At 44.9% G+C, this 26,651-nt stretch overlaps 1 protein-coding gene across 4 annotated transcripts in view; it reads left to right on the top strand.

Annotated features, from left to right (window-relative positions):
* The window catches only part of ANKRD6 (ankyrin repeat domain 6), a 183,426-nt gene that overhangs the window by 122,245 nt on the left and 34,530 nt on the right, over window positions 1–26,651 (top strand). For all 4 annotated transcript variants that reach the window (XM_018053146.1, XM_005684682.3, XM_018053148.1 and 1 more), the window contains exons 2-3: window positions 1,817–2,077; window positions 24,810–24,908. In XM_018053146.1, the coding sequence (XP_017908635.1) occupies window positions 1,958–2,077; window positions 24,810–24,908 (219 nt within the window). In that variant the 5' untranslated portion in view covers window positions 1,817–1,957. The remainder of the gene's footprint in view (window positions 1–1,816; window positions 2,078–24,809; window positions 24,909–26,651) is intronic.

Here is a 26,651-nt window from a genome sequence, read left to right as displayed (position 1 = left end):
CGCAAGGGAAGTCCCTTTCCTTGCTATTCTTTACCCACACTTTGGACAACAGATGGATGATGGAAATTTGGACATTTGCAAACTAAGCAGGGGCTTCCCAGGTGGCACTTGTGGTAAAGAACCTGCTTGCCAATGCAGAAGATATAAGAGATTCAGGTTCGATCCTTGGATTAGGAAGATCCCCTGGAGGAGGGCATGGCAACTCACTCCAGTATTCTTGCCTGGAGAATCCCCACGGACAAAGGAGCCTGGCAGGCTATAGTCCATAGGGTCATAAAGAGTTGGACACGACTGGAGTGACTTAGCACAGCACAGCACAAGCTGAGCAGGGATAAGAATAACCTTTCTGAAGTTGTACTAGTCACATTTGACCAATGATTTCACATAATAAAATACTGTCTTTAGTCCCCACAGTCCTGTTGTTCTCCCAGCCACCTGGAGTGGTTGGTGACATGGCCCACCTGGATGTCAAGGTGAAGGATAATCAGAGCCAATTCCTGACTCTAGAGATTGAGAGGAGCGTGGGGTTTGCCTGGAAACCATTGTAAAGAACGTCTGTACCTTCTGGGTCTTCAAAATTAGAATGTGTTGTAGGGCCTTATGCTACAGTATTTTCTTTCCATAGCCCATGTTGGTATTTTTAATAAGTATATTTGAAGACAAAGAGAGGCCCATACTTGCTGCTGTCCTGGTAGGAATGGGTCACAGATCTTGAGCATTCCTTTGGCCCCCAAAACCTTCACCTTTGGCATAACACCAGTGGTTTTGGTTTGCTCTAATAGTGGCCCAGGGCTCCCAGGAGGAGTCAGTGTTTAAAATCCTGTTCATTTGGCATTTGGTGGAAAGATGGGTTTCAGTTTACTGCTAGTACTACCCCCAGATCAGTGCTCTGAGCGCACAAACCTGTGGGCCGTTTGTGTTGGCACAACCCCTCCCTAGAGTAACTGTGCATGCTAAGTCACTTCAGTTGTGTCTGACTCTTTGTGACCCCATGGACTTTAGCCCACCAGGCTTGTCTGTCCATGGGATTCTCCAGGCAAGAAAAGTGGAGTAGGTTGCCATACTGTCCTCCGGGTGATCGTCCCAGCCCAGGGATCAAACCTGAATCTCTTATGTCTCCTGCATTGGCAAACAGGTTCTTTGCCACTAGCACCCCCTGGGAAGCCCCAGTAGTGACTGTAGCGTCCATTTATTGCCGCAGTTATTGGCCAGGGGATGGCCCGGGCCTGCTCCCAGCTCTCCAGCTGTTCCAGAACTCAGGAACGTGCACTCTGAACAGTGAGAAAAGGATGAAGATAGAGAAGGGCAGGACATGCTGGGAGAAAGTCCATGGATATGATCCTGTCCTCAGGATCTTTGTGGGCTGTGGTCCATCGGCACCCAACCGGCCAGGGGAATAGGCACGTTGGCCTTGGTGAACCCACAGAGCACAGTCTGGAGGGCCCTTTGTGGTCACACTCAGTGTAGTTACCTGCAGAGGGTGAGCCTGGAAACCAGGCTACATTCAGGGGATTTCACTGGGTCTCTGAGACCCTTTGTTATCTGCAGAGCAGACCTTGCAGTTCTAGCCCTAGTGGTCAGGAGGCAGTGAGGGGTAGGGGTGGGGGACGGGGTGGGGTGGTTCAGTACCCTCTTTGCCTTCCACTTACAAGTTCAGGGTTTGCTCTGCAGAGGGTGGTTCCTGAGTGTCCTGTATCCCCCAGTTCCCCTCCCCAGCAGCGAGCAATCAACAGATCCCCTAAAATGAGGGCGGAGAGATGGGGCCTGTCCCAGGTGCTGAGTGGCGCTGATGGCAGCTTTGTTCTGTAACCCCCAGGTCCCGAAGATGGCATAGTGACGAAGTCACCTTCCGATGATCAGAGCATCTTTACCTGAGGGTGCCTGCCTGGGCCCGTGATGTGTTGAGCCGAAGGAACTTATCTACCACTTTCCTGAAAACGTCTTTCTCTCCTAATTCATGAGCCAGCAGGATGCGGTCGCCGCGCTTTCAGAACGCCTGCTCATAGCTGCGTACAAAGGCCAGACGGAGAATGTGGTTCAGCTCATCAACAAGGGTGCCAAGGTAGCAGTTACCAAGGTAACAAGAGAGTAAACACTTCAGCTATTCTCTGGGGAAAAGCCCATGTCTTAACCATGGTCCATAAAACTGTTGTGTTTGGTTCACAGTCTTCAAAGAACTGGCTTTTTTTTTCCCCCGCAGTGATGGAGGTTTGGGGAGAAAGAGGAGGTCTGGGGAGAAAGATGAAGGATTAAAAATGCTTTCATTGCTGTCTTTCAAATGGAGTCACTTGTAAAATTAGCATTTGACCCTCTTTAAAATCACAGCAGTCCGTGGCTTTTTCTCACTTCTTTAGTCAAATAGACAAGAGATCTCTCTGGAGAAGTTGGGGCACAAAAACTGACTGGGTAGAGTGTTTACATGGGAATGACATTAAGCCTCTTGGGGAGGTTTGTGGGCGGCTCAGCCACTCCAACCTGCAGAGCTTTGTTGCTCCCGTCTGAACAATGATGGGCTTGGACCAGGTGACCCTCAACCTCTTTGGACTGATTTCACTCAGGTCAGTGAGATATGTAGCAAGCTTTGGAGGGCACTCCTGATCCCTCACCAACAAATGACCCACAGGCCCGGGGCAGCTTTGTAGCAAAACTGAGATCAGCCCAATTCTGCCTAGTAACGTGACAGGTGCAGATCCATGGATGACATAATACTAATGGCAAAACTTAGTATTGTTCCAACCACTGTATAGAACCCCTTAGAAGAGGTTCTCTTTGCACCCCCACTTTAGGGATGAGGAAACTGAGGCACAGAAAGATTGTAGTAACTTCAAGGCCAAGGGGCCGCCACCTGCTGTTTGGCAGAACTGCAAGTTGGACCCCGTCATGGCTCCAAAGCTTCCCCCTCGCCCCCGCCCAGACCCAGAGAGAGCTCTGGAGAGAGGCGGAGTTTCATTTTTCAAACAGTAATGTCTGTTAACCTCTGACCCCCTGTGGCAAAGATTAGCCAGCTCACATTTTCAGTTATTCCTGTGCAGTCTCCGTATTTCACGCTTCTGATGTGTGCTTTTCGCAGCACCACCAGGCAGTTAACTCAGTTCTGATGACGTCTCTCTGAAGAGAGCATCAGATCTCACGGGCTGAGGACTCACTCCCACAAAACACCCCACCCCTCACGCCAGCCCCTGACACCGGCTGCAAGGCCAGGTTGTCTTCTGCACACTGGCTAGAAATCAGAGGCTTCCATGACCCTCCTTGGGTTGAATTAATTTATTAAAGCAGCTCATAGAAATCAGGAAAAGATTACCAGATTATTATAAAGAGATACAACCCAGGAACAGCCAGATGAAAGAGATGCAGAGGGCAAGGTGTGGGGAGAGGGCGCTGGGCTTCCTCCCCCTTTAGGCACACCATCCGTTCAGCACCTCTGTATGTCCACCAACCCAGGAGTTCCCTGAACTCTGTCCTTTGGGTTTTTATGGAGGCTTCATTACATAGATGTTGTTGACTAAATCATTGGCATTGGTGATTGACCACTGCCAGCCTCTTTTGCCTTCTTTGAGGTCAGTTCAGTCGCTTAGTCATGTCCGACTCTTTGCGACCCCATGGACTGCAGCATGCCAGGCTTCCCTGTCCATCACCAACTCCCGGAGCTCATTCAAATTCATGGTCATCGAGTCAGTGATGCCGTCCAACCATCTTATCCTCTGTTGTCCCCTTCTACTCCTGCCTTTAATCTTTCCCAGCATCAGGGTCTTTTCCAATGAGTCAGTTCTTCGCATCAGGTGGCCAAAGTATTGGAGTTTCAGCTTCAGCATCAGTCCTTCCAATTTCCTTTAGGATGGACTGGTTGGATCTCCTTGTAGTCGAAGGGACTCTCAAGAGTCTTCTCCAACACCACGGTTCAAAATCATCAGTTCTTTAGTGCTCAGTTTTCTTTACAGTCCATCTCTCATATCCATACATGAATACTGGAAAAAGCATGGCTTTGACTAGATGGACCTTTGTTGGCAAAGTAATGTCTCTCCTTTTTAATATGCTGTCTAGGTTGGTCATAGCATTTCTTCCAAGGAGCAAGCGTCTTTTAATTTCATGGCTATAGCCACGATCTGGAGTGATTTTGGAGCCCAAGAAAATAAAGTCTGTCACTGTTTCCATTGTTTCCTCATCTGTTTGCCATGAAGTGATGGGACCAGATACTATGATCTTAGTTTTCTGAATGCTAAGTTTTAAGCCAGCTTTTTCACTCTATTCTTTCGCTTTCATCAAGAGGCTCTTTAGTTCTTTGCTTTCTGCCATAAGGGTGGTATCATCTGCGTATCTGAGGTTATTGATATTTCTCCTGGAAATCTTGATTCCAGCTTGTGCTTCATCCAGCCCAGCATTTCTCATGGTGTACTCTCATGATGTACTTATAAATTGAATAAGCAGGGTGACAGTAAATAGCCTTGACATACTCCTTTCCCAATTTTGAACCAGTCTGTTGTTCGTGTCCAGTTCTAACTGTTGCTTTTTGACCGGCATACAGATTTCTCAGGAGGCAGATAAGGTGGTCTGGTATTCCCATCTCTTGAAGAATTTTCTGCAGTTTGTTGTGATCCACATAGTCAAACTCTTTGGCGTAGTCAAAAAAGCAGAAATAGATGTTCTCTGGAAGTCTTTTGCTTTTTCAATGATCCAGTGGATGTTGGCAGTTTGATCTCTGAAGTTCAGGAAAGTGCAACTGAAAGTTCCAGCCTCCAATCACTGTTGGTTCCTCTGGCAACCCATCCTTAGGGCTTTCCATCACTCAGTGCTTAGTTGTGTCCGACTCTTGGCGACCCTGTGGACTGTAGTCACCAGGCTCCTCTGTCCCTAAGATTTTCCAGGCAAAATACTGGAGAGGGTTGCTATTTCCTACTCCAGAGGATCTTCCCAACTCAGGGATCAAAGCTGCATCTCTGGCGTCTCCTGCATTGGCAGGCTGATTCTTCACCACTGCACCACCTGGGAAACCCAGGGCTTTTCATAAGTTATCGTGTTAACATAAATTCAGGTGTGGTTGAAAGGGATTTATTATGAATAGCACACTCCTTTCACATTTGTGGCTCTGGAGCTATTTCAGGAACTGACAGAAGACCAACTATAAGAGCAAAAGATGCTCCCATTGCTCTCATCACTCAGGAAATTTCAAGGAGCTATAAGCCAAGAATGGAGACTAAGAGCAAATATATATTTCTTATTATAAGTCACAATCACAACGCTGGTCCCTAGAGAGAGAAAATCTTTGGCTACTGAAAGGTGTCCCATTGGCCTAGTAGCACTCTAACCTAGGTGGTGACAAGGTTGTGTGGAATCCAGGGTGAACCTTCGCTCAGGCCCCAGCATGGTCTCCCCACAGCTTTTCAGGCCCCAGGCAGTCACACAGGGGAGAAAGTGCAAGAACTCTGTAGTTAGGGCACATGTGCACACATTTTAACTTTGCTATGTTTGCTAATTGTGCAAGTTGCTTACCTTCTTTGAGCCTCAATTTTCTTATCTGTAAAATGGGTATAAAAATACCAACTTTTCAGAATTATTATAATAGTAACTTATTAAAGCTGTTAATACATCATCTGCAATTTCTTTTTAAAAAATTAAAAACATTTCTTTGTTTATTTGGCTGTGCCAGGTCTTAGTTGTGGCATTTGGGATCTTTAGTTGTGGCACATGGGATCATGTTCCCTGACCAGGCATGGAACCCAGACTCCTAAACCGGGAGCTCAGAGGCTTAGCCACTGAACCACCAGGGAAGTCCCTGCAAGTTCTCTTTTTTAAACAGACTTCTTTTGCTCTTTAAAAAAACAGCTTTATTGAAGTATAACTTGCATGCCAAAAAAATTTACCCATTATAAGTGTGAAATTCAATAATTTTTAATGTATTTGCAGAGTTGTGCGACCATCACCATGTTCTAGAGTTTTAAAATTTTTATTTATTTTTGGCTATGCTGGGTCTTAACTGCTTTGCTTGGGCTTTTTCTAGCTGCGGTGAGTGCGGCCATTCTCTAGTTGTGGTGCTCTCCCTCCCAGGCCCACCTCCCAGGGTTTACTGCAGAGTGGATGGACAGAAAACAGCAGGTGGCAACATGGGAGGGCGCAATATGGAGGGTAAGGAAGAAGGTGAGGGAGCAAGGGAAAAACAAACTAAAGACCCACTGCAAACTTCATAATATCATGTGTATCTAATTTAAATAAAATGTTACATTTGCATAGATGTTTATGCACAAAGGACTTAGAAAAGAGTTGCATTTATATTGACCAGTTACATTCATTGATAAATGAAAAAGACAGGTATCAGAGTAGCAAGTGATAGGTATAGTCTGATGCATTTTGGTTAAAACACAAATCCACTGCTCTCTGCAAACATGCTTGTGTTTGTGTGAGCATGGAGGAAAACTGTGGGGGAACAGAAGACACTGTTGATGCTGGATCCCTGGCAGCAGGAGGATTCGCTTCGCTTCTAAAGATGTTTCCATTGTATTATTCTGCTTATTAAAACAAGCATATATCACTTTAGTAACTTGTGAAACATGAAATCAAGTTTAGAAATACGTGTTGAGTGCCTGTGCCCGCACTGGACCAGTGCTGTTTATTTAGCACCTCATTGAAATCCTCACAGCTCAGACAGCCTGCGCTCTTATCTGTGTGATACTTACAAGGAAAGGGGGCTATTGAGCAGGAAGATACTCTAGCAATTCAGTTACTTCCCTGGTGGCTCAGATGTAAAGAATCTGCCTGCAGTGCAGGAGACCAGTGTTCAATCCCAGGTTGGGAAGATCCCCTGGAGGAGGGCATGGCAACCCACTCCAGTCTTCTTGCCTGGAGAATTCCAAGGACAGGGGAGCCTGGCGGTCTATAGTCCATGGGGTTGCAAAGGGTCAGACTCGACTGAGCAGAGAAACCAACCAACCTGGGCAGGAACCAGCCCGTCCGGCTCTGAGGCCCACACTTAGGACAGCACCTGAGCTGTTCCTTCAGCACCAGCCCAGGGACCCCCTCCCCAGCTGCTTCTCCCCATCAGGACACACAGGAAAAGAGGCCATTGTGTGGGAGGGACTTTTGCCAATGGGACTTCTCTCTCCCCATCCCCAGTACCACACTTACACCATTGCCAGGGTTTTAAAGCAGCTTCAGAAATTCCTGACCAAGGAAATGTAGTGCAGAGGGTGTGAGCATGGACCTAGGAGCCAGACTCGCCTGGGATCAGATGTGAGCTTGTTTACTAGCTCTGTAATCTCAGTCCCTTTCTGATTCATATTGTCACCGGTAAAATGAGGATAAAGTAATACTGGCTACCTCATGTGGTTGTTTCAGCAGTAACTGAATCAATATATGCAAGGGACTTAGAAAGGCTCTTGGCATGTGGCACGAGTCGAATGTGGTCGTTGTTATGAGGCGGTCCTGATGATGCAACAGCCAGCATCTTGTGGTCTGAGAGTCAGAGTCTGAGCACCAGGCAGAGAGTCTTGAGCAGAGGACACAGGCTGGTCAATGTCCTCATTTGAAAAGTGAGGCCAAGCCCCACCTTGTGAGGTTGCTATGAGGATTAAATGAGATGACAGCTGTGGAGCGCAGTGTCCAGTATTGAATGAAGAGAGAACTCTGCTCCCGTCTTGCCTGTCTGCCTGCAGTGATGACTTTCCAGGTCTCTACAATTGGTAAGAGCCAGTTCCTTAAAGTAAACCTCCCCACATCCAACCTGCTGAACTGATGAACATATTGGGGAATGCTATTCAACAACAGGAAGGACTGAGCTACCAGCAGAGGAAAGAGCATGAATGAATCTCAAAGCCATATGCATTTGAAGCCAGACACAAAAGGCCACGTGCAATGTGATTCCCTTTGAATAGCTTTCTTGTTGTTGTTTAGTCGCTAAGTCATAGCCAACTCTTTGTGACCCCCTGGACTGCAACATGCCAGGCTCCCCGTCCTTTACTATCTCACAGAGTTTGCTCAAACTCACGTCTATTGAGTCAGTGATGCTGTTTATCTAATTCTGTCTAACATGCTGTCTAACCATTGACTTTACCATCTTTATATAACATGCTATTTAACCACTGACTTTTTCAGTTCAGTTTAGTCGCTGAGTTGTGTCCAACTCTTGTGACCCCATGGACTTGAGCACACCGGGCTTCCCTGTCCATCACCAACTCCCAGAGCTTGTTCAAACTCATGTCCATGGAGTCTGTGATGCCATCCAACTATCTCATCCTCTGTTGTCCCCTTCTCCTCTTGCCTTCAATTTTTCCCAGCATCAGGGTCTTTTCCAGTGAGTTGGCTCTTCACATCAGGTGGACAAAGTATTGGAGCTTCAGCTTCAGCATCAGTGCTTCCAATGAACATTCAGGGCTGATTTCCTTTAGGATTGACTGGTTTGATCTCCTTGCAGTCCAAGGGACTCTCAGGAGTATTCTCTAATACCACAGTTCAAAAGCATCAGTTCTTCAATGCTCACCTTTCTTTATGGTCCAACTCTCACATCCATACATGACTACTGGAAAAACCATAGCTTTGACTAGATGGACCTTTGTCAGTAAAGTGATGTCTCTACTTTTAAATATGCTGGCTAGGTTGGTCATAGCTTTTCTTCCAAGGAGTAAGCATCTTTTAATTTCATGGCTGCAGTCACCATCTCCAGTGATTTTGGAGCCCAAGAAAATAAAAGTCTGTCACTGTTTCCATTGTTTTCCCATCTATTTGCCATGAAGTGATGGGACCAGATGCCATGGTCTTCATTTTTTGAATGTTGAGTTTTAAGCCAGTTTTTTCACTCTTCTCTTTCACTTTTATCAAGAGGCTCTTTAGTTCCTCTTCACTTTCTGTCATAAGGGTGGTGTCATCTGCATATGTGAGGTTATTGCTATTTCTCCCTGAAGAATCAAAATTGTAGGAACAGAAAATAGATGAGTGATTGCTAGGGACCAGGGATGGTAGAAAGGGATGACTGGGAAAAAAGAAGCAAGTGGGAATTTCAGGAAGGAAATGAAATTCTCTGTTTTGCTTACACTAGTGATTTTGTATGATTCTATACATTGATCCAAACACATCAAACTGAATACCTAAAAAGGATGAATTTTATTGAATGTTATTATGCCTTGATTTTTTTTTAAAATAGCTGTTCTAAATGTAATCATTATTATGTAAGGAAATAAACTTAAAGGGGTTAATATCATTTGTTTGAGAGGGGGAAATTTCCCCACACCCTCCCCCCTAAATTTTTTGGTTTAGTCTAATAATTAAATTGACACAAGACAGAGTAACAGGAGAAAAAAAAACTTAATTCATACACATAGAATGGTCATAGAAATGGGACACCCCTACCCACCTGCCCCGAAGTGACCAAAGCAGTTTGTTTATGTGTCATTTTTAGACAAAGAAACAATCATCTGTGAAAGTTTAACAAAACAAAGGGGCTTGTGCTTGGGGTAACAGACTCATGAAGAAGTTTGCTTATACTAAAGCTTCCTTAGCCTAGAATTCTCTAGCTCTGTTGGTAAGGATGCTTTTTGTCCTCCTGGTTTGTAGGGAGGATTCCTTCATGTAGATTTATTTCCTGCTTGCAGAGGGAAAGAGCAGGGGTCAGCGGGTCTTTTAACAGTATTTTCCCCCACCAGCCGTTTCTCAAGTAGCTTTAATTCAAAATAATCAATGTGCATTGAGGCATACTTTGGGCAGCCTGTTCTGGGCCTCGACACATTCATAGGTGTGTGGCTTCTGTGGAGGTTTCACATCAGGGCTCGCATTACTAGTGAACAACTCTGCTCCAATAAATATAAACTTTAAACTTTTAAAAAGAGAGCTGCAAAGGGTTTGAGTTTAGCAACTTTCCCAAGCATGACACTTGATCATGTCTGCAGAAATTAAGATGTGCAGGGCTGGTAGATGCTTTCCGGCAGCCTGTCCCAAGAAAAGGCTCGAGCTGATGGATGGTATGGTATACATTCACAGCCTCAAGAAACGCAGCGGAATAGTGAAAACCAAGGATCTTTTTTGTTGTTTGTTCATTCGCTTTGGTTTTGAATCTGTGGGGAGTGTGTCTAATATTGGACTTAGTGGAATGAGGGCTTATGGGTCTGTGGTCCTTGCCTAAAAGCTGCCAGTCCCCAAGAGGCAGGCAATGGGAGAAGCAGATGCTTACAAGGCCCTTGGTTAGGTGAAAGTGTCCACTTGAGAGAATGTGTTGTCTGTCATAGGCTTCTTCCAAAAGACTCCCTATACCTGTTTTAAAAGACAGAGAAAAAAGTTTTTTTTTTGCACAGCATGTGGGGTCTTAGTTCCCTGACCAGGGATTGAACCCTGACCCCCTGCTGTAGAAGATCGAAGTCTTAGCTACTGAACTTCCAGGGAATTCCCTAAAAAATTAAATATTTTGAACAGGTAATACATCCACGTGGCTCTAAATCAGAAGGTATGAAATGTTGATAAGTCTTTCTTCTACACTGTCTCCCAACCTCTCAGTGTCTCCTGTTCTGAAGGCAACCCATGTTATCTTTCTTACATTTTTTCCCCTGAGATATTTCATGTGTATATGTGTAGATGGATGTGTCTCTATGTGTATCTCCGTGAATTGTTTCTAGACAAATGGTAGGATACTATATATGTCCTCCTTCCCTTTGCTTTTTCTTTCTTTTTTTTTTTAATATTATTTTATTACTTGGCTGTGCTGGGTCTTAGTGGTGGCACGCAGTATCTTTGATCTTCATTGCAGCGTGCAGGTTCTTTTAGTTGTGTCATGCGGGATCTAGTTCCCTGACCAGGGATCAAACCTGAGCACTCTGCATTGGGAGCCCAGAGTCTTAGCCTCTGGACCACCAGGGAAGTCCCTCCCTCTGCTTTCTTCAGTGAACTGTAATTGGCTTCACCTATCCCCCGTCCACAGGCATTTAAATTATGTTAATCATCTGTTCCTGGAAATTACTTGCAGTGACTGACCTTGTCCTGAGGTCTTCTTGAGCAGCGTGGTTCTGTCTGTGGGACGGCTTTCTCTAAGTGGCACCACTGGGCAGGGCATGTGTGCCCTTTTCATTTTCACAGCTGGAGCAGAATTGTGCTGCATGGAGCTCCGCTGGTGTCCACGGAGCCGGCACCTGCAAGCGCTGCCCTTAAGTGTGCTGTGACCCAGGCTCTATCGGCCCCTCCCTTCGCCCTCTCCTCCTGGCCCTATCTTCTGGATTTATCCTGCCTCTATCACATCCTCGCCAGGAGCTCTCTGCAGTGGCTCTATTTGGCTTTTGAACCTCTCCCCTTTGGCTTGGGGTTTATAGAATTTTCTCTTTTCCACCTGCTCTGGGTTGTGTCTAATGACAACCTCCTGGGAGTCAGGGAGAAAAGCAAGGGGTGGCTGATGGAAGACCAGTGGTTGGAGTCTCCACAGTCTCCTCCCCTTCCTCACCCTCCACTCACAGCTGGCATCCAGGGTTCCCTCCCCAGGCGGCCTGAGAGTCTGCATCTCACACCCCGGAGCCAGTGTGTTCTCACCTCCCTAGTGAGGGCGGAGCCTGCGCAGGGCTGGTGTAGCCCAGTCCTTCTCTTGGATCCACACACTCTATGGAGGCCCTACGGGTGTGCACTTACGTGTCAGGTCAAACAGAGAATGTGCTTTTTGTTCTACAATAGCTAGAAGCATCGCCCTGTGGGAGGAACATCTCAACTGGGAAAACTCAGGCCTTTGTAGTTTATTGTTAGAAATCAAGGAAATTTGACATGTGGTAGTAATTCTGAGCAACTGTTATAAAATGAACACATGTTCAGATTTTATTTAACTAATCCATTAGTGAGAGAACCAGTAAGATGTTGCAACTGGTTCAAAAGAGAATGCAAAGAATTACAAATATGTAGGTCTCAGGAAAGCGGAAATAAATTTGCTTATTAGATCTAAAATTGGCTGGGATACACTGAATCTGCTAGACATGACTTATTGGCATTACCCTCGGGATTCTAAGACTTACAAAGTTGTGAAATAGCTCAAAGATAAGGAAGATAACCAGGAGATGACCTGGGATAGCACTGTGCCTGAGACAGGACTTCTAGTCATCTCTCTCTTTTTTATTCATTTTATATTTTAATTTTAAAATATTTTCATTTCAAAAATTATAGCAAAATATACATAACACAATATTTACTACTTTAACTATGTATAAGTGTTCCATTCAGTGGAATTAAGTGTGTTCACATTTTTATGCAGCCATCAGCCCCGTCCGTCTCCAAAATTTGTCTTCCCAGATGGAAGCTTGGTTAAACACTTGGTTAAATACCCATTAAACACTTCCTCCCCATTACCCCTTGCCCTGGTCACTTGCAACCACAGCTCCACACTCTGTCTCTGTGATTTTGTCAACTGTTTAAGAATCTCCCAATTTTTCCTTGCGAAGAGTAGAGGCAGTGAATCACTTTCACCATCTCTGTGACCGTGACCAAGTAATTAGTAGCCTCCTTGAACCTTGGTTTCTTGTCTGTAGCATCAGCCTAACCCCTGCCTTGGGGATTTGTTGTGCAGATCCATCAAGGTAATCCATGCAGAGTGCTTGTACAGTGTAACAGGGATGTCAGACAAGCTCAGGGGATGGTAGTTATTTTGATCATAATTACTGTTTCTTCACTGGGGTCCCCAGAGGCACAGGAGTTCTCATAGGTAGGTCAACAGTTCCCAGTATTGACCACATGTGTGATCACCTGGTAGACCTTTAAAAAAATACCGATGCCTGATTTCTGATTGAATTGGAATGGGGTGTGGCTGGGTTTGTTTCAGAGCCCCAGGTTAACGAGTCGCTCACTGCTCTAGGCTTTCCTCCCCAGGCTTAGGAGGGGAGCCCCTCATGAGTGGTGGGGCAACGCTCTGTACTGAGCTGTGGGCGAGTCAGTGGTAGACGCCTGGGATCCACCACGCTCTTTGTGGAACTGCACAAAATAGTGGTATTCTCAATGCCGTAATACCTGCCAGAGGTACAGTGTGTAGGGAGGCAAGTGCATGCTGTGAATGGTATGGCTTGCCTGGGAGACACGCCTGGCAAGTTACTGGATCAGCACCAGGAAAGTCTGGGTAAGTTTAACTTCTGATGGTGCAGGTGTTAATTAGGCAGGCAGCCTGGGGACTCATGTTTCTAGCAAAGGTACGAGGTGTCCCCCAGAGATGCTCTTTGGAGGAAGGAGAGGACAGGCAAGAATGGGTATCGTGGGTCACACTGAAGTCCCTGCCTGGGCCTGAGAGGAGACGAGCTGTAATTGAGAGGAGTAAGCCTCGAAACTCAGGGATAGATCTGCAGCACTGACTCGAGTGTCTCAGGAGAGGCAGCTTTGGAAGGGAGCTCAGGGTGGGCCCCGATCTCTTGGCTGCTCTCTCAGCCTCTGGGGAAGTTTTGGGAGGGGTGCGTTTCTGCTGCCTTCTTGCTGTGTCTGCAGTGTGTTCAGCGCCGGTAAAGGTTGGGCCACTTTCCCAGCTCTGGACCAGCTTGGTGGGTGCAGCGGCCCAGAGACCCACTCCACACCGGGGTGTTCACACAGCTGGTCATCTGCATCCCCCAGCCCTGGGTCTGTCTGCACTGAAAATGGAAGCCTCAAGCTGCACAGCAGACTGTTCTACAGCCTAGGTTAATGTGCTGGTAATACTCATAAAGCCCTGTCTTTGATAGATCCTCATCACCTAGAGGAGAGACTGCAGTGTCATGGCACAGTCGGGGGTCAGCATTTGTAAATCCTCCCTGTATCTTTCCTGGACAAAACGGGTTGGAGGATCACTGGTTTTCAGACCAGGAATCAGCCTGTTGTATGACTTCTGAAGTGTCATCACCTAATCCATGCTCTGGGATTGTTGCAAGATGAGGAAGCCGGAGAGCAAAGGGGCTTCCGAAGCTGCTGAGTTGCCCACTTGGGCCTCTGCTCAGATGCCAGTGCAGACGGTCTGTTGGTGGATCCTCTATTAGAGTTCTTTCTCTTTTCTTACTCTTTAAGCTGGAATGACTTCAGTTTCAGAAAATAGATGAAGCCAGTAACTTGTCTAGAGACTGAAAATTCCTGCTTAGCAGGCCTCTTGGTTTGTTTCCAATGAAAGTTGGCTGTTGCATGTTTAAGTTGTTATAAACCAAGGAAATAAACCAAGATGGGTGAGGAGGAGGCAACTGTGCCTGGTCTTCTTTCAGCTGGTGTTTCCATCAAATAGAGCAATGTATAAAGAATTATGCACCATGAACAAGTGAAATTTATTCCAAATACGCAAGGCTGATTCTACATCAGTCAATGCAATCCTACCATGTCAATAGGTGTCTTAGTCAGCTATAACATGATATGATAGACTGAGTGACTTAAACACCAAAAGTTTATTTTTCACACTTTTCACAACGTTTAAAAGGAATGGAATTTTGATACATGTTACGACATGAATGAACCTTGAAAACGTTTGTTAAGTGAAATAAGTGAAGTGAAAGGCAAAGGAGAAAAGGAAAGATATACCCATCTAAATGCAGAGTTGCAGAGAATAGCAAGGAGACATAAGAAAGCCTTTTAAAGTGAACAATGCAAAGAAATAGAGGAAAATAATAGAATAGGAAAGACTAGAGATTTCCTCAAGAAAATTAGAGTACCAAGGGAGCATTTCATGAAAAGATGGGCACAATAAAGGACAGAAACAGTATGGACCTAACAGAAGCAGAAGATATTAAGAAGAGGTGGCAAGAATACACAGAAGAACTAGACAAAAAGGATCTTAATGACCTGGATAACCACGATGGTGTGATCACTTACCTAGAGCCTGACATCCTTGAGTGTGAAGTCAAGTGGGCCTTAGGAAGCATCACTATAAACAAAGCTAGTGGAGGTGATGGAATTCCAGTTGAGCTGTTTCAAATCCTGAATGATGATGTTGTTAAAGTGCTGCACTTAATATGCCAACAAATTTGGAAAACAGTTTTGGCCATAGGACTAGAAAAGGTCAGTTTTCATTTGAATCCCAAAGAAGGGCAGTGCCAAAGAATATTCAAACTGCCACACAATTGCACTCATTTCACCTGCTAGCAGGGCTTCCCTTGTAGCTCAGCTGGTTAAGAATCCACCTGTGATGCAGGAGATCCCGGTTCGATTCCTGGATTGGGAAGATCCCGTGGGGAAGGGATAGGCTACCCACTCCAGAATTCTTGGGCTTCTATGGTGGCTCAGATGGTAAAGAATCTGCCTGCAATGCAGGAGACCTGGGTTCAATCTCCCGGTTGGGAAGATCCCCTAGAGGAGGGCATGGCAACCCACTCCAGGATTCTTGCCTGGAGAATCCCCATAGACAGAGGAGCCTGGCAGGCTACAGTTCATGGGGTCACAAAGAGTCAGACATTACTTAGCAACTAAGTACAGCACAGCACATGCTAGCAAAAGTAATGCTCAAAATCCCACAAGCTAGTCTTCAACAGTACATGAACCGAGAACTTCCAGATGTACAATCTGAATTTAGAAAAGGCAGAGAAAACAGAAACCAAATGGCCAACATCCATTGGATCATAAAAAAGCTAGAGAATTCCACAAAAAAACATGTTTCTGCTTCACTGACTATGCCTTTGGCTTTGAGGATTTCAACAAACTGTGGAAAATTCTTCAAGAGATGGGAATACCAGATCACTTTATCTGCCTCCTGAGAAAACTATATGCAGGTCAAAAAGCAACAGTTAGAACTGGACATGGAACAACAGACTGGTTCAAAATTGGGGAAAGGAGTATGTCAAGGCTATAAATTGTCACCTGGCTTATTTAACCTATATGCAGAGTACTTCATAGGAAATGCTGGTCTGGATAAAGCACAAGGTGGAATCAAGATTGCTGGGAGAAATATCAATAACCTCAGACATGCAGATGACACCACCCTCATGGCAGAAAGTGAAGAGGAACTAAAGAGCCTCTTGATGATGGTGAGAGTGAAAAAGCTGGCTTAAAACTCAACATTCAAAATAACTAAGATCATGGCATCCAGTCCCATCACTTCATGGCAAATAGATGGGGAAACAATGGAAACAGTGACAGACATTATTTTCTTGGACTCCAAAATCACTGTGGATGGTGACTGAAGCCATGAAATTAAAAGACACTTGCTCTTTGGAAGAAAAGCAATGAGAAATCTAGACAGTATACTAAAAAGCAGAGACATTACTTTGCTGATAAAGGTCCATCTAGTCAACACTATTGTTTTTCCAGTAGTCATGTGCAGATGTGATAGGTGAATAAAAAGGCTGAACGCTGAAGAATTGATGCCTTATAACTGTGGTGTTGGAGAAGACTCTTGAGAAACCCTTGGATAGCAAGGAGATCAAACCAGTCAATCCTAAGGGACATCAACCCTGAATATTTACTGGAAGAACTGATGCTGAAGCTCCAATACTTGAGCCACCTGATGCAAAGAGCTGACTCATTGGAAAAGACCCTGATGCTGGGAAAGGTTGAAGGCAGGAGAAGGGGATGACAGAAGATGAAATGGTTGAATGGCATCATCAACTCAATGGATGTAACTTGGAGCAAACTTTGGGAGATGGTGAAGGGCAGGGAAGCCTGGCGTGATGCAGTCCAAAGGGGTTGCAAAGAGGCAGACACAATTGATCGACTGAAGAACAACAAAATGAAATAAGAGAGACACAAAAGGACAAATATTGTATAACTCCACTTGTATAAGGCACCTTGAATAGTTGATTTAGTAGAGTTGAGAAGTAGGGTAGAGAGGGAATTCCCTGTTGTCCAGTTGTTAGGACTCTGTGCTTTCACTGCCAAGGGCCCTAGTTTTGGGGGAACTAAAATCCCACAAGTTGGCTGTTTGGCCAAAAAAAAAAGAAAAGTAGGATAGAGGTTAGCAGGCTTCGGGAGAGGAGAGTTATTGTTTAATGCATACAGAGTTTCTGTTTGGGATAATTAAAAGTTATGGAATTGAATAATGGTGATGGTTGTACAACATTGTAAGTATACGTAATGCCGCTGAATTAAAAACTAAAAAACTGGTTTAAACGGTAAATTTTATTATGTATATTTTACCATAATAATTTTTAGAAAATTCACTCAAGAAGCAGCAGAAAACATAAATAGTTGAATTATCATAGAAAAGATTAAAAATGTGATTAAACCTTTGACAAGTGCTAGGGTCAAATGGTTCCACAGCCTTGTTCTACATTTTAACAACAGCAATAACAAAAAAAGTTCCAATGTTATTTAAAGTATTGTAAAGCATAGCTCAAAATGGAAAGCTGGATTTTATGTTATGAAACCAGTGCAACCTTAATACCAAAACCAAGTAAAGATAAATGAGAGTGAGAGAAATAATATAAGAACAATTGAGCAATCTCAAGTATGAATTAGAAGCAAAAATTCTTAATAGTCCTACTTAATAGAATACAACACATATCAGAATAGCACTGTGTGACCAAGTGGAGTTTGATCCAGGAATGCCAGGATGGTTCCTTAAATCATTACACCAACAGATTAAAAGGAAAACAAACAAATATATGGTTATATTAACAATTGCTGAAAAGGCAATGATTCCAATAAAAACCAGGAAATAAGAGAGAACGTTCTCGTCTCCCAGCCGTGGTTCTTCAGGCACTGGACTGCCATGCCTTCCTCTGTCAGTGTGTCAGCCCATTGAAAATGTAGTCTAAGTAGCTGCCAGTGAGGAGCATGGAGGCCGTTAACTGATACCTTCTAACTTAGGAAACCGATGTACTATAGGAATCAATGGGATTCTTAACAGCCAATTGAGTCGCTTGAATTATTTTGGTCCTTCTTCTGGTGGACCTTTTTAGAAACAAACCCAAGCCTGGCAGTTTGTGCATCACCTCAAAAAGAATAATCTTATTAATTAAGCCATTTTATTTGAATAATTGATTCCTGATCATACGTTTTTAATCATCTCTCCCAATTATTTATGATTATTAGTCCCTCCCCAAAGTAAGACTTAGAGAAGCATTATGAAGCTTTTTGGCATAGGAACCTGACGGTTTTAAAAGGGAAGACTGTAGTGACTCCCTGGTGGTCCAGTGGCTAGGACTCCACATTCCCAGTGCAGGGTACTCTGGTTCCATCCTGCATGCTGCAAGTAAAAATTCCATGTGCTGCAACTGAGACCCAGTGCAACCAGATAAGTAATTATTTTTAAAACTAATGAAAAAATAAAAGGAAGGCCTGTTCTTTCAGAGGACAGTATCCCTGCCCATGTGCGATTGGACTGTTGATCCCTGGGGCAGGAGTCTTACCTCTGTCCCCCTGCTATATTTTGTCTTATTAAAATTAGCCTGCCCTTTCAGTCTGACATTATGTTGGATCCTGATTTTTGTCATCCAAGGACTTTATTCCCTTGCTGCATCTTGTCACCTACAGTCTGATTAAAATGTGATGTGTCACTCATCCAAGGAGACAGGTAGATGAAACACATTTCCAAAATGGAAAGAAAGTTCTGAAGGCTTTTTAAACTGTATGTTTTTTAATGAACAGATTTATTCTCTCACTTTTTTTTTGTTCATGGCATTTTTTTTTTTTTTTTGGTCTATTTTCTCCCTGAATGTCTTTATAACTTTGTTTTTATTGAATCATAAGCCTGAGAAGGACTTTGAAGTTTTGGATCCAAATCTACATCACTCCAAACAGTTGGAGCTCTGGAAATACTGTTTATGATAAGGGGACCCTGGGGCCACCTAAGAAAGTTGGTGGGGAATCTTCTATAATTTAAAACCTAAGTGAGGGACTTCCCTGGTAGTCCAGTGGTTAAGGCTGTGTGCTCCCAATGACGGGGCCCAGGTTCAATCCCTGGTCAGAGAACTAATATCCCACATGCTGTGCAGTGCAACCAGGGGTAGGGGGAGGACAGAAAAAACCCAAACAGTTAAAAAACAATCCAATAAATAAAAAAATAACCTAAATGGCTAGGCCAGATGGCCAGGATTCTAGCTATTATTTGTTCTGCCACAAGTAACATTTTAGCTCTTGAAAATCACTGACCATCTACAACCTTACTACCTTTATCCAAATTAAACTCTCAGAGACTCTTTTCAATCTGAATATTATATTGTTTCTAAAATATGTGCTACTCTTACTTTACTAACATTACCACTTTCTTGCTCTCCATCTCTCTCTTTCCTATTTTCTATTCCTTCCTTAAAGCTTCAGGTAATACAGACTTTATTTGCCTCAAAAAAGACTGCTTGACTCTGACCTATTATATTTCTCAGGCTCTGAAGAAAGGAAGTGTTGTCACTTTGACATTGTTCCACTGATTTAGGTTATACCTAGATGCTTCTTGTCAAACTGTCTCCCCCCATGTGGGTCACATCTCTGCAATGGCCCTCCTTGTAACAATCCCCCATTAAGAAGGTTCAGCTGTTTTATTTCTTCGAGCTCATGAGCCTCAATTACTTTAGCTTCTCTTTGCCCCATGGGTCTGTTGTGATCTTGAGCAAAAGTGTATCATTCAACAAAGACAAAGTGCTCTGAGAATGGCTAAGCTCCTTCTCGCTTCTTGGGTCCACTCTTAGACCAGGTGGCCGCCTTGAGGAGTCGGGGCTCAGCATCCATGGGGCAGGCATCCACAGAGCAGGTGTTCGTGGGACAAGTATTGTCTGTGTGAAAGGCCGGCCCTTTAGTAAGGAGGATCAACTATACCTAAGCAGGAGAGAGGAGCTGTGAACCAACCTCCAGGTCCTGGCTGGAGTAATGAGTGACCAGGGTGTGACCCAGCACTCCCGGGCACCATGGAGTCTGTATGAAGAGAGAGTCTTTTTTCCCCCTGCAATTTAATTTTATTTATTTTTTAAACTGGAATATAATTGCTTTACAATGTTGTATTAGTTAAAGCTTTCCAGGTAGCTGACAGTGCAGGAGACATAAGAGATGCAGGTTTGATCCCTGGGTGTAGAAGTTCCCCTGAAGAGTGCATGGCAATCCACTCCAGTATTCTTGCCTGGAGAATTCCATGGACATAGGAACCATGGGGTTGAAAAAAGTCAGACATGACTGAAGCTACTTAGCCTGCATGTTGTGTTAGTTTCTGCTGTACAATGAAGTGAACCAGCCACATGTATATATACATCCCCTCCCTCTTGGACCTCCCTCCCACCCCACCCCCTGCCTCGAGGTCGTCACGAAACACCAAGCTGAGCTCCCTGTGCTCTCTAGCAGCTCCCCACTAGCTGTGTAAAATAGCTCTCCCACGTCTAGCTGGGAGTTAGGCTCTTCCAAATGAGTAGCAGAAACTTTTTGTTCAGAGCGCTTTTTATACCTGTGAGTATAATTTATGGGTCACCCGCTGGATCGCGAGTCACTCTGATGTTCCTGTGCAGCAATTCTGCTAGAAATCGGGACCCACAGGGCTCAATCTGCCAGAACAAAGCAGCACCCGGACCCGAGTTGTTGACAGTAAGGCCACTTTTTCTGTGGTTGTTGCCTGGCAACGTCTACTAGGCTCTTTGCTGTTCACTTCCCTGAACGCGAGTGGCTCCAAGCCTCTGCCCTTCGCTGGTTGGATGAGAGAGATGTGCTGCCTTGCAGGGTCCTGCAAGCCCCTACCCCACTGGTCTCAGATGGCCGGTCCTGACCCCAGGGCAGGTTGGAGAACCTGCACAGCTAAAGCCTTCACAGAGAGATTTATAACCTCCAAGTGCACATTTGTCACAGGGAACTTCAAAAACATCCACGCCGAGACCCCACCCTAGCTCGATGTAGTCTGGAGGTAAAATTTGAGATTTTAAAAATATTTTCAGGTGAATCTATGGTGCAACAGTGTTGAAAACCCATCATTTATGTTATAGCTCAAAACATGTGGTCCTAATACTAGCAGCATCTGCTTCTTGTTTGTTGTTCAGTTACTGAGTTGTGTCCAACTCGTTGTGACCCCGTGGACTGCTTCCCTGTCCTTCACTATCTCCCGGCGTTTGCTCAAACTCATGCCCATTGATTCAGTGATGCCATCCAACCATCTCATCCTCTGTCACCCACTTCTCCTCCTGCCCTCAATCTTTCCCAGCATCAGGGTCTTTTTCCAGTGAGTCAGCTCTTTGCATCAGGTAGCCAAAGTATTGGAGCTTCATCTTCAGCGTCAGATCTTCCAGTGAATATTGAGGGTTGATTTCCCTTTGGATTGACTGGTTTGACATCCTTGCTGTCTCAAGAGTCTTCTCCAGCACCACAGTTCAAAAGCATCAGTTCTTTGGTGCTCAAACTTCTTTTGGTGGCTCATATGGTAAAGAATCAGCGTGCAATGCACGAGACCCACGTTCAGTCCCTGGGTCAGGAAGATCCCCTGGAGAAGGGAATGGCAACCCACTCCAGTATTCTTGCCTGGAGAATCCCATGAATAGAGGGGCCTGGGGGGCTACTGTCCATGGAGTCGCAAAAGAGTCAGATAGGACCGAGCGACTAACACTTTGACTTTTTCACTTTCATCCTTCTTTATGGTCCAGTTCTAACATCGATACATGACTACTAAAAAAACTATAGCTTTGACTAGACGGACCTTTGTCGGCAAAGTCATGTCTGCTTTTTAATATGCTGTCTAGGCTGGCCACAGCTTTCCTTCCAAGGAGCAAGTGTCTTTTAATTTCATGGCTGCAATCACCATCTGCAGTGATTTTGGAACCCAAGAAAATAAAATCTGCCACTGTTTCCACTTTTTCCCCATCTATTTGCCATGAAGTGATGGGACCGGATGCCATGATCATCTTTTTCTGAACGTTGAGTTTTAAGCTAGCTTTTTCACTCTCCTCTTTCACCCTCGTCAAGAGGCTCTTTAGTTACAGGAGCTTGTTAGAAATACAAATTGTCCGTCTCCACCCCAGACCTACAAAATCAGAAACCGTTTAATGGGGCCCAGATAGCTGTCTTTAACAAGCCTCTGCTGCCCTATGAAGTTTGCAGACCACTGGTTTAAGGCATAATATTAACGCACAAGCAAGCTAGTTTCATGTGACCTGTGAGTGTAACTGCAAAAGCACCAACAGAAAAGATGCAGTGGAAAAGTAAGGATAAAAGTGACAAGTGAGTGTATGGGGTGGGAGAATCGTGAATGATTTGCTCTTATGTTCCAGATTTTTAGTGAAGTCCTTGTCTGTTTTTATTTTATTTTTTCTTCATTGCGGCACACAGGCTTTCTCTAGTTGTGTGAGCAGGGGCTTCTCGCGAGTTGCAGTGCACAGGCTTCTCGTTGTGGTGCAGTTCTGCCCACGGGGAGATCACGGCCTAGTTGGAAGTTTAGTCAGAACAGGATTGGTGGTTTCCTGGAGGGAGCTGAAGTGCTGTGGGCCTGGAGAAGGCAGCGGGGGCCATTTCTTCTTGGAGAACAGGAGAAGGGTGTTCCCAGTAAAGAAGGTCCTCCCCGAGAGACGTGGAGACTGGAGACCTTTGACTCTATTTCAAAAATGGCCGTGGATGAGATCCAGCTGGTGGGAAGCTCAACCCTCCAGCGAGGGCCCACTTGGTTACCTGGGGCACCTGAGATCCAGCTCTTGTCTGTGCCATTGATAAGATCTCCCCAAGGCAAAGGTGTGGGGGTGTCGAGGAGGAAGGGCAGCAGTTGGGGGTCTTTGGGGGTGAGGGCTGAGACAGAGGGAAGGAAACCGTGATGGATGCTGGGTGTTGCCTCACTTATCCTATCTCAATGGTTAGTGGAGACTGCTCCTATTTCAGATGAGTAAACGGGCTTAGGAGAGTGGCCAACACAAAATCAACCAGGTGTTACTAGTCAGAGTTGGGATTTGAACCATGCTCGTTGAGCTCCAGTGCCTCTGGCCTTTCCTTTTTTGGAGAGGGCACTCTGCTGACCTTGGATGAGGGAGGTACCTCTAGTCCAGGGCCATTCTGTTAACACCTATAGTTTCTAAAGCACCCTCCAGACGTGATCTGGTTTTAAATCGCATCCGTGTTTCCTTCTCTGCCCTTCTGATTATTCATGTTCACTTGGACAAACCCTTTTGCTTCCTTGGGCTTCAGCGTCCACGCAGTAATCCCTGGTTGCTGACAAGGATGTTCCTCTGGCTTCCCCTGACCTGACTCCCATTGACCCCTCGGCCCGTGGCCTCCTTCCCAGCCTCTCAGGGCAGCTCCTCCAGTCATGGTCTGCACTCTCCAGATGTGCAGAAACACTGTATCCTGCCGTCTTGTCAGCCTTCCTCACCGCACACATCTCTCTCCTTATAATCATGATGGGCTTCCCTTTGTTCAGAATGCCTCAGAAACTTTGTGAAGGTCTCTGATCGGATGTCCTGGACAAGGACACATGGTAGGAGCCTGGGGCCAGGCCAGCGAGGGGAACCAGGCTATTTGGCTTCATCTGATCAGCTGTGGACAGTTCGTCGGAGGAATCAAGGTTAAGCAGCCTGCATAGAACATAATCGCCAGCTGAGGAAGGTCACGGCTTCATCTTATCTCCAATGCTGCCTTTTTATGAAGGCTTTTTATAGCCTGTTTTCTTGGGAGAAACTTTTTTCTTAATTAAGAATTCTAATTTTAATGTGAGCTCTGACCTCTTTCTTTCCAGAATCATTCTAATGCTTTGATTGCATTTCACAGGTTGAAATTAAAATCCTTTATTGTCTACTGTCTGTTTTCCTGCAAGGCTAGTTACCCATGGCAAACTGGCCCTTGTTGAGAACACACATGTGTTTATCCTCTAGAATATCAATAAAGGGCTTTGGGAAGCTCTGTCGAGATGCAAAAAAGGACTCAGGCCATATGAAACCCTTATTCCTCCAGGAGTGTTTCTGTATAGGTGGGGTCTGTTGTTAAATGCTGTTTGGAAACATTTCTTCACAGTGAACCTGAGGGAGAAAGCTAAGGGAGCATAATGTCTCCTTTAGAAGTTAGAGAATTCGGAGCTTGGCAAGGTCAGTTTTCCAGATAGGAATTCACTTACTCTGAAGAGTGCTGTTCTGGGTGTGAGCCTCAGTGTCATAGCTCAGGAGCCCCTGACAGGGGACAGTCATCTCTATGACCCACCAGCAGGGCTGAGAATCCCCCCCACTCAGGTGCACAGGAGATGTACACGCACGTGTGTTCTGTCACCCACTGGGAACAGCCTGGAACTCACCAGTGACAGAATGAGTGAATAATGTGACAATATTTTTTAAAATAAAATTAAAGTGCTTGGTGAAAGTGAAGGTGTTAGTCGCTCAGTTGCATCCGACTCTTTGCCACCCCATGGACTGCAGCCCCCCAGGCTCCTCTGTCCGTAACATTTCCCAGGCAAGAACACGGAAATGGGTTGCCATTTCCTTTTCCAAGGGATCTTCCCAACCCAGGGATCGAACCCGGGTCTGGTTTCTTTACTTTTCTCTTAAAGTTAATGGTGGGTAAGTGCATTTTCAAATATTATTCATATTTTTGAATGGTTGAAGTACTTTGTAATTTAAAATTTTTTAAATTTGTTTTACAAAGGAGAGAATCTAATGGTTTGTCCAGCAGTTTCGGTTTTGAGGAATTACTAGCCAGACATCTCTGGGGCTAAGTAGCTTGACACTTTGCTGCTCTTTCGTCTCATACCCCATCAGATACGCTGTGGCCACGTCACCAACCCTGTCACACCAGTGGGGAAATCGGAGAAGATGTGAAAACCCTCACCCTTCTGCTTGTCTGTTGGATGAATAGGGGTAGAAATTATGCACTAAAGGAAATCTTCACATTTTGAACATATTTTGTTCATAGCTCATAATGCCAATAGCCAAGGTTACTTGAGACAAACTTGAATTCTGAGTCAATCTAAGCATCACTTGCCAAACTGAAGGCGGGGGAGGAACACCGCTGTGCAAACCTTGCTCTTGTGATACCTTGTTCTGAAATCAGTGTTTGCTCTGCGTTAACAGCATGGCCGGACGCCCCTGCATCTTGCTGCCAATAAGGGCCATCTTTCTGTGGTCCAGATCTTGCTGAAGGCTGGCTGTGACCTCGATGTCCAGGATGATGTGAGTAGAAGCTATCATTCTGTTGAGGGGTGGCTGTCAACCGGGCTTGTCTGCATAGAATACCACAATGTGTAACTAGCTGTGAGGTGGGGGAGGGACAGTAGTTGCTGCTCTCCAGCAGTTTTTAGCTCCACCTTGGTGGGACGAACTTCCTCTTGAAGCCCTGCTCTGGGGCCCATTCTCAGTAGCAAGTGTGGTTTGGTTTTCCCATCGTAGTTCCTATCGAGCATTATTATTTCCTATCTATTATTATTCAAGTGTAGGGCCTTGAAGGGTGTTTTGCCTGTTTCCTTGTCTCGGTATGAAGGAGCACGCTACGCACGCACGCACGCATGCATGCACACAGATTTGGGCAAGTCTTGCTGGAAATGTGTCATTGATCAAACTTACCACTAGAGAAAAAGATGAAGCTCAAAAACTTAAATTTTTGTCTTTTCTTGCCTTGATTTCTCTTAGTATACATTTAGTTTAAAAGGACCTATTTAAAGAAAAAAACCAGAACATTGATCTTCTGTAATCTGAGAAAATGCCTCCAGAAAGATTCACTCTGGTGCTCTGCCATGATTGAGAGTCATTCTCTGAGTTTCTTTAGTCCGATTATCTGGAAGGAGATTCTGCTTGGCTCTTTTGGGTTCAGAAATCCAGTCCTGAGTAAATCAGCAGTGGCTGGCATGGAATCATGTAGTGCAGGGGGTATCCCTATTGGGTTTTTGGGCAGGCTAGATTCTCTAAGAAGGGGATGTGGGAAAGATTATGTAAATTGCTCTCCAGTGGGCTATAGGAAAATGTCCTAATGATAATCTGATTGGAAACTCTTTTTGAAAAGTTTCTAACTCTGACTGTGATTTGTACAGTAGAACTCGAAGAGGTAAGAACTTTTGTGAGGAACATAGACTCTTGGAGACTTTGTACTCATAAACCCCTTTCAGATTCACCTGTAATCACTGTGCTTACCAAATGTTATCAAAGTTCAGACCCTCTGTTGGGCCAGAGTGTGGGTCACCAAAGTGCTTCTAGTCTTGCGTCCCTGTGTAATGTCTGAAAACTTGGCAAACACACAAGTTGAGAAGGACAGCATTCACAAAGCAATAACTAAGTGTGTCATATCCATGGGCAGAAGGCTGTCAGTGTCATTCAGAAATTTCTGGTTATATTTGGAACCTGTTGAGTCATCAAGGATGTATTTTCAAAAGATGCTGATCTAGCTTTAAGCTGTTGATTTCTACCCCAGGTCACAATACACTGTTTTCTTTCCCAGCACTGTGCCATCATAACATACCTGATTATATCTTATCCTTACATGATAGGAGCAAAAATACAGGCAGAGGGAAGAGATTCTGACCACAGGAAAGGCAGGGCATTGAATTGTTGGTGCAAATATGTTGGGCAGCATCTGCTCTTCTCTGCATAATTAAAGCCCTTGCTGCCTTGGTGGCAAGGCTGCAGTAATACCAGGCTGCTAACCCACTGCGACCCAGCACTCCTGCCTCAGGTCCTGAGCTCCAGGTATCACGTGTTCTCCTACAGCAAGAGCCAAGCAGACTTTCCAGAACTACTGCTGTTTATATCAGACAAGATAGAAGTAAACTAGTCAGGAGTTCTAACAGGGTAGCCAAAGGGGTACATGTCAGCAGAAGGAAAGCCAGCTCTACCGTTAGAGGGGTACTCTTTATTTATTGAAATTATTAATATATTTTGCATCTTTCCCTTGCATATATTGTTTCTCTCAGTTTAAAACAAAAC

The sequence above is a fragment of the Capra hircus genome, chromosome 9 (assembly GCF_001704415.2).
Source record: "Capra hircus breed San Clemente chromosome 9, ASM170441v1, whole genome shotgun sequence".
In the NCBI taxonomy this organism is placed as follows: domain Eukaryota; kingdom Metazoa; phylum Chordata; class Mammalia; order Artiodactyla; family Bovidae; genus Capra; species Capra hircus.
This window is presented reverse-complemented; position numbering and strand designations above follow the sequence as displayed.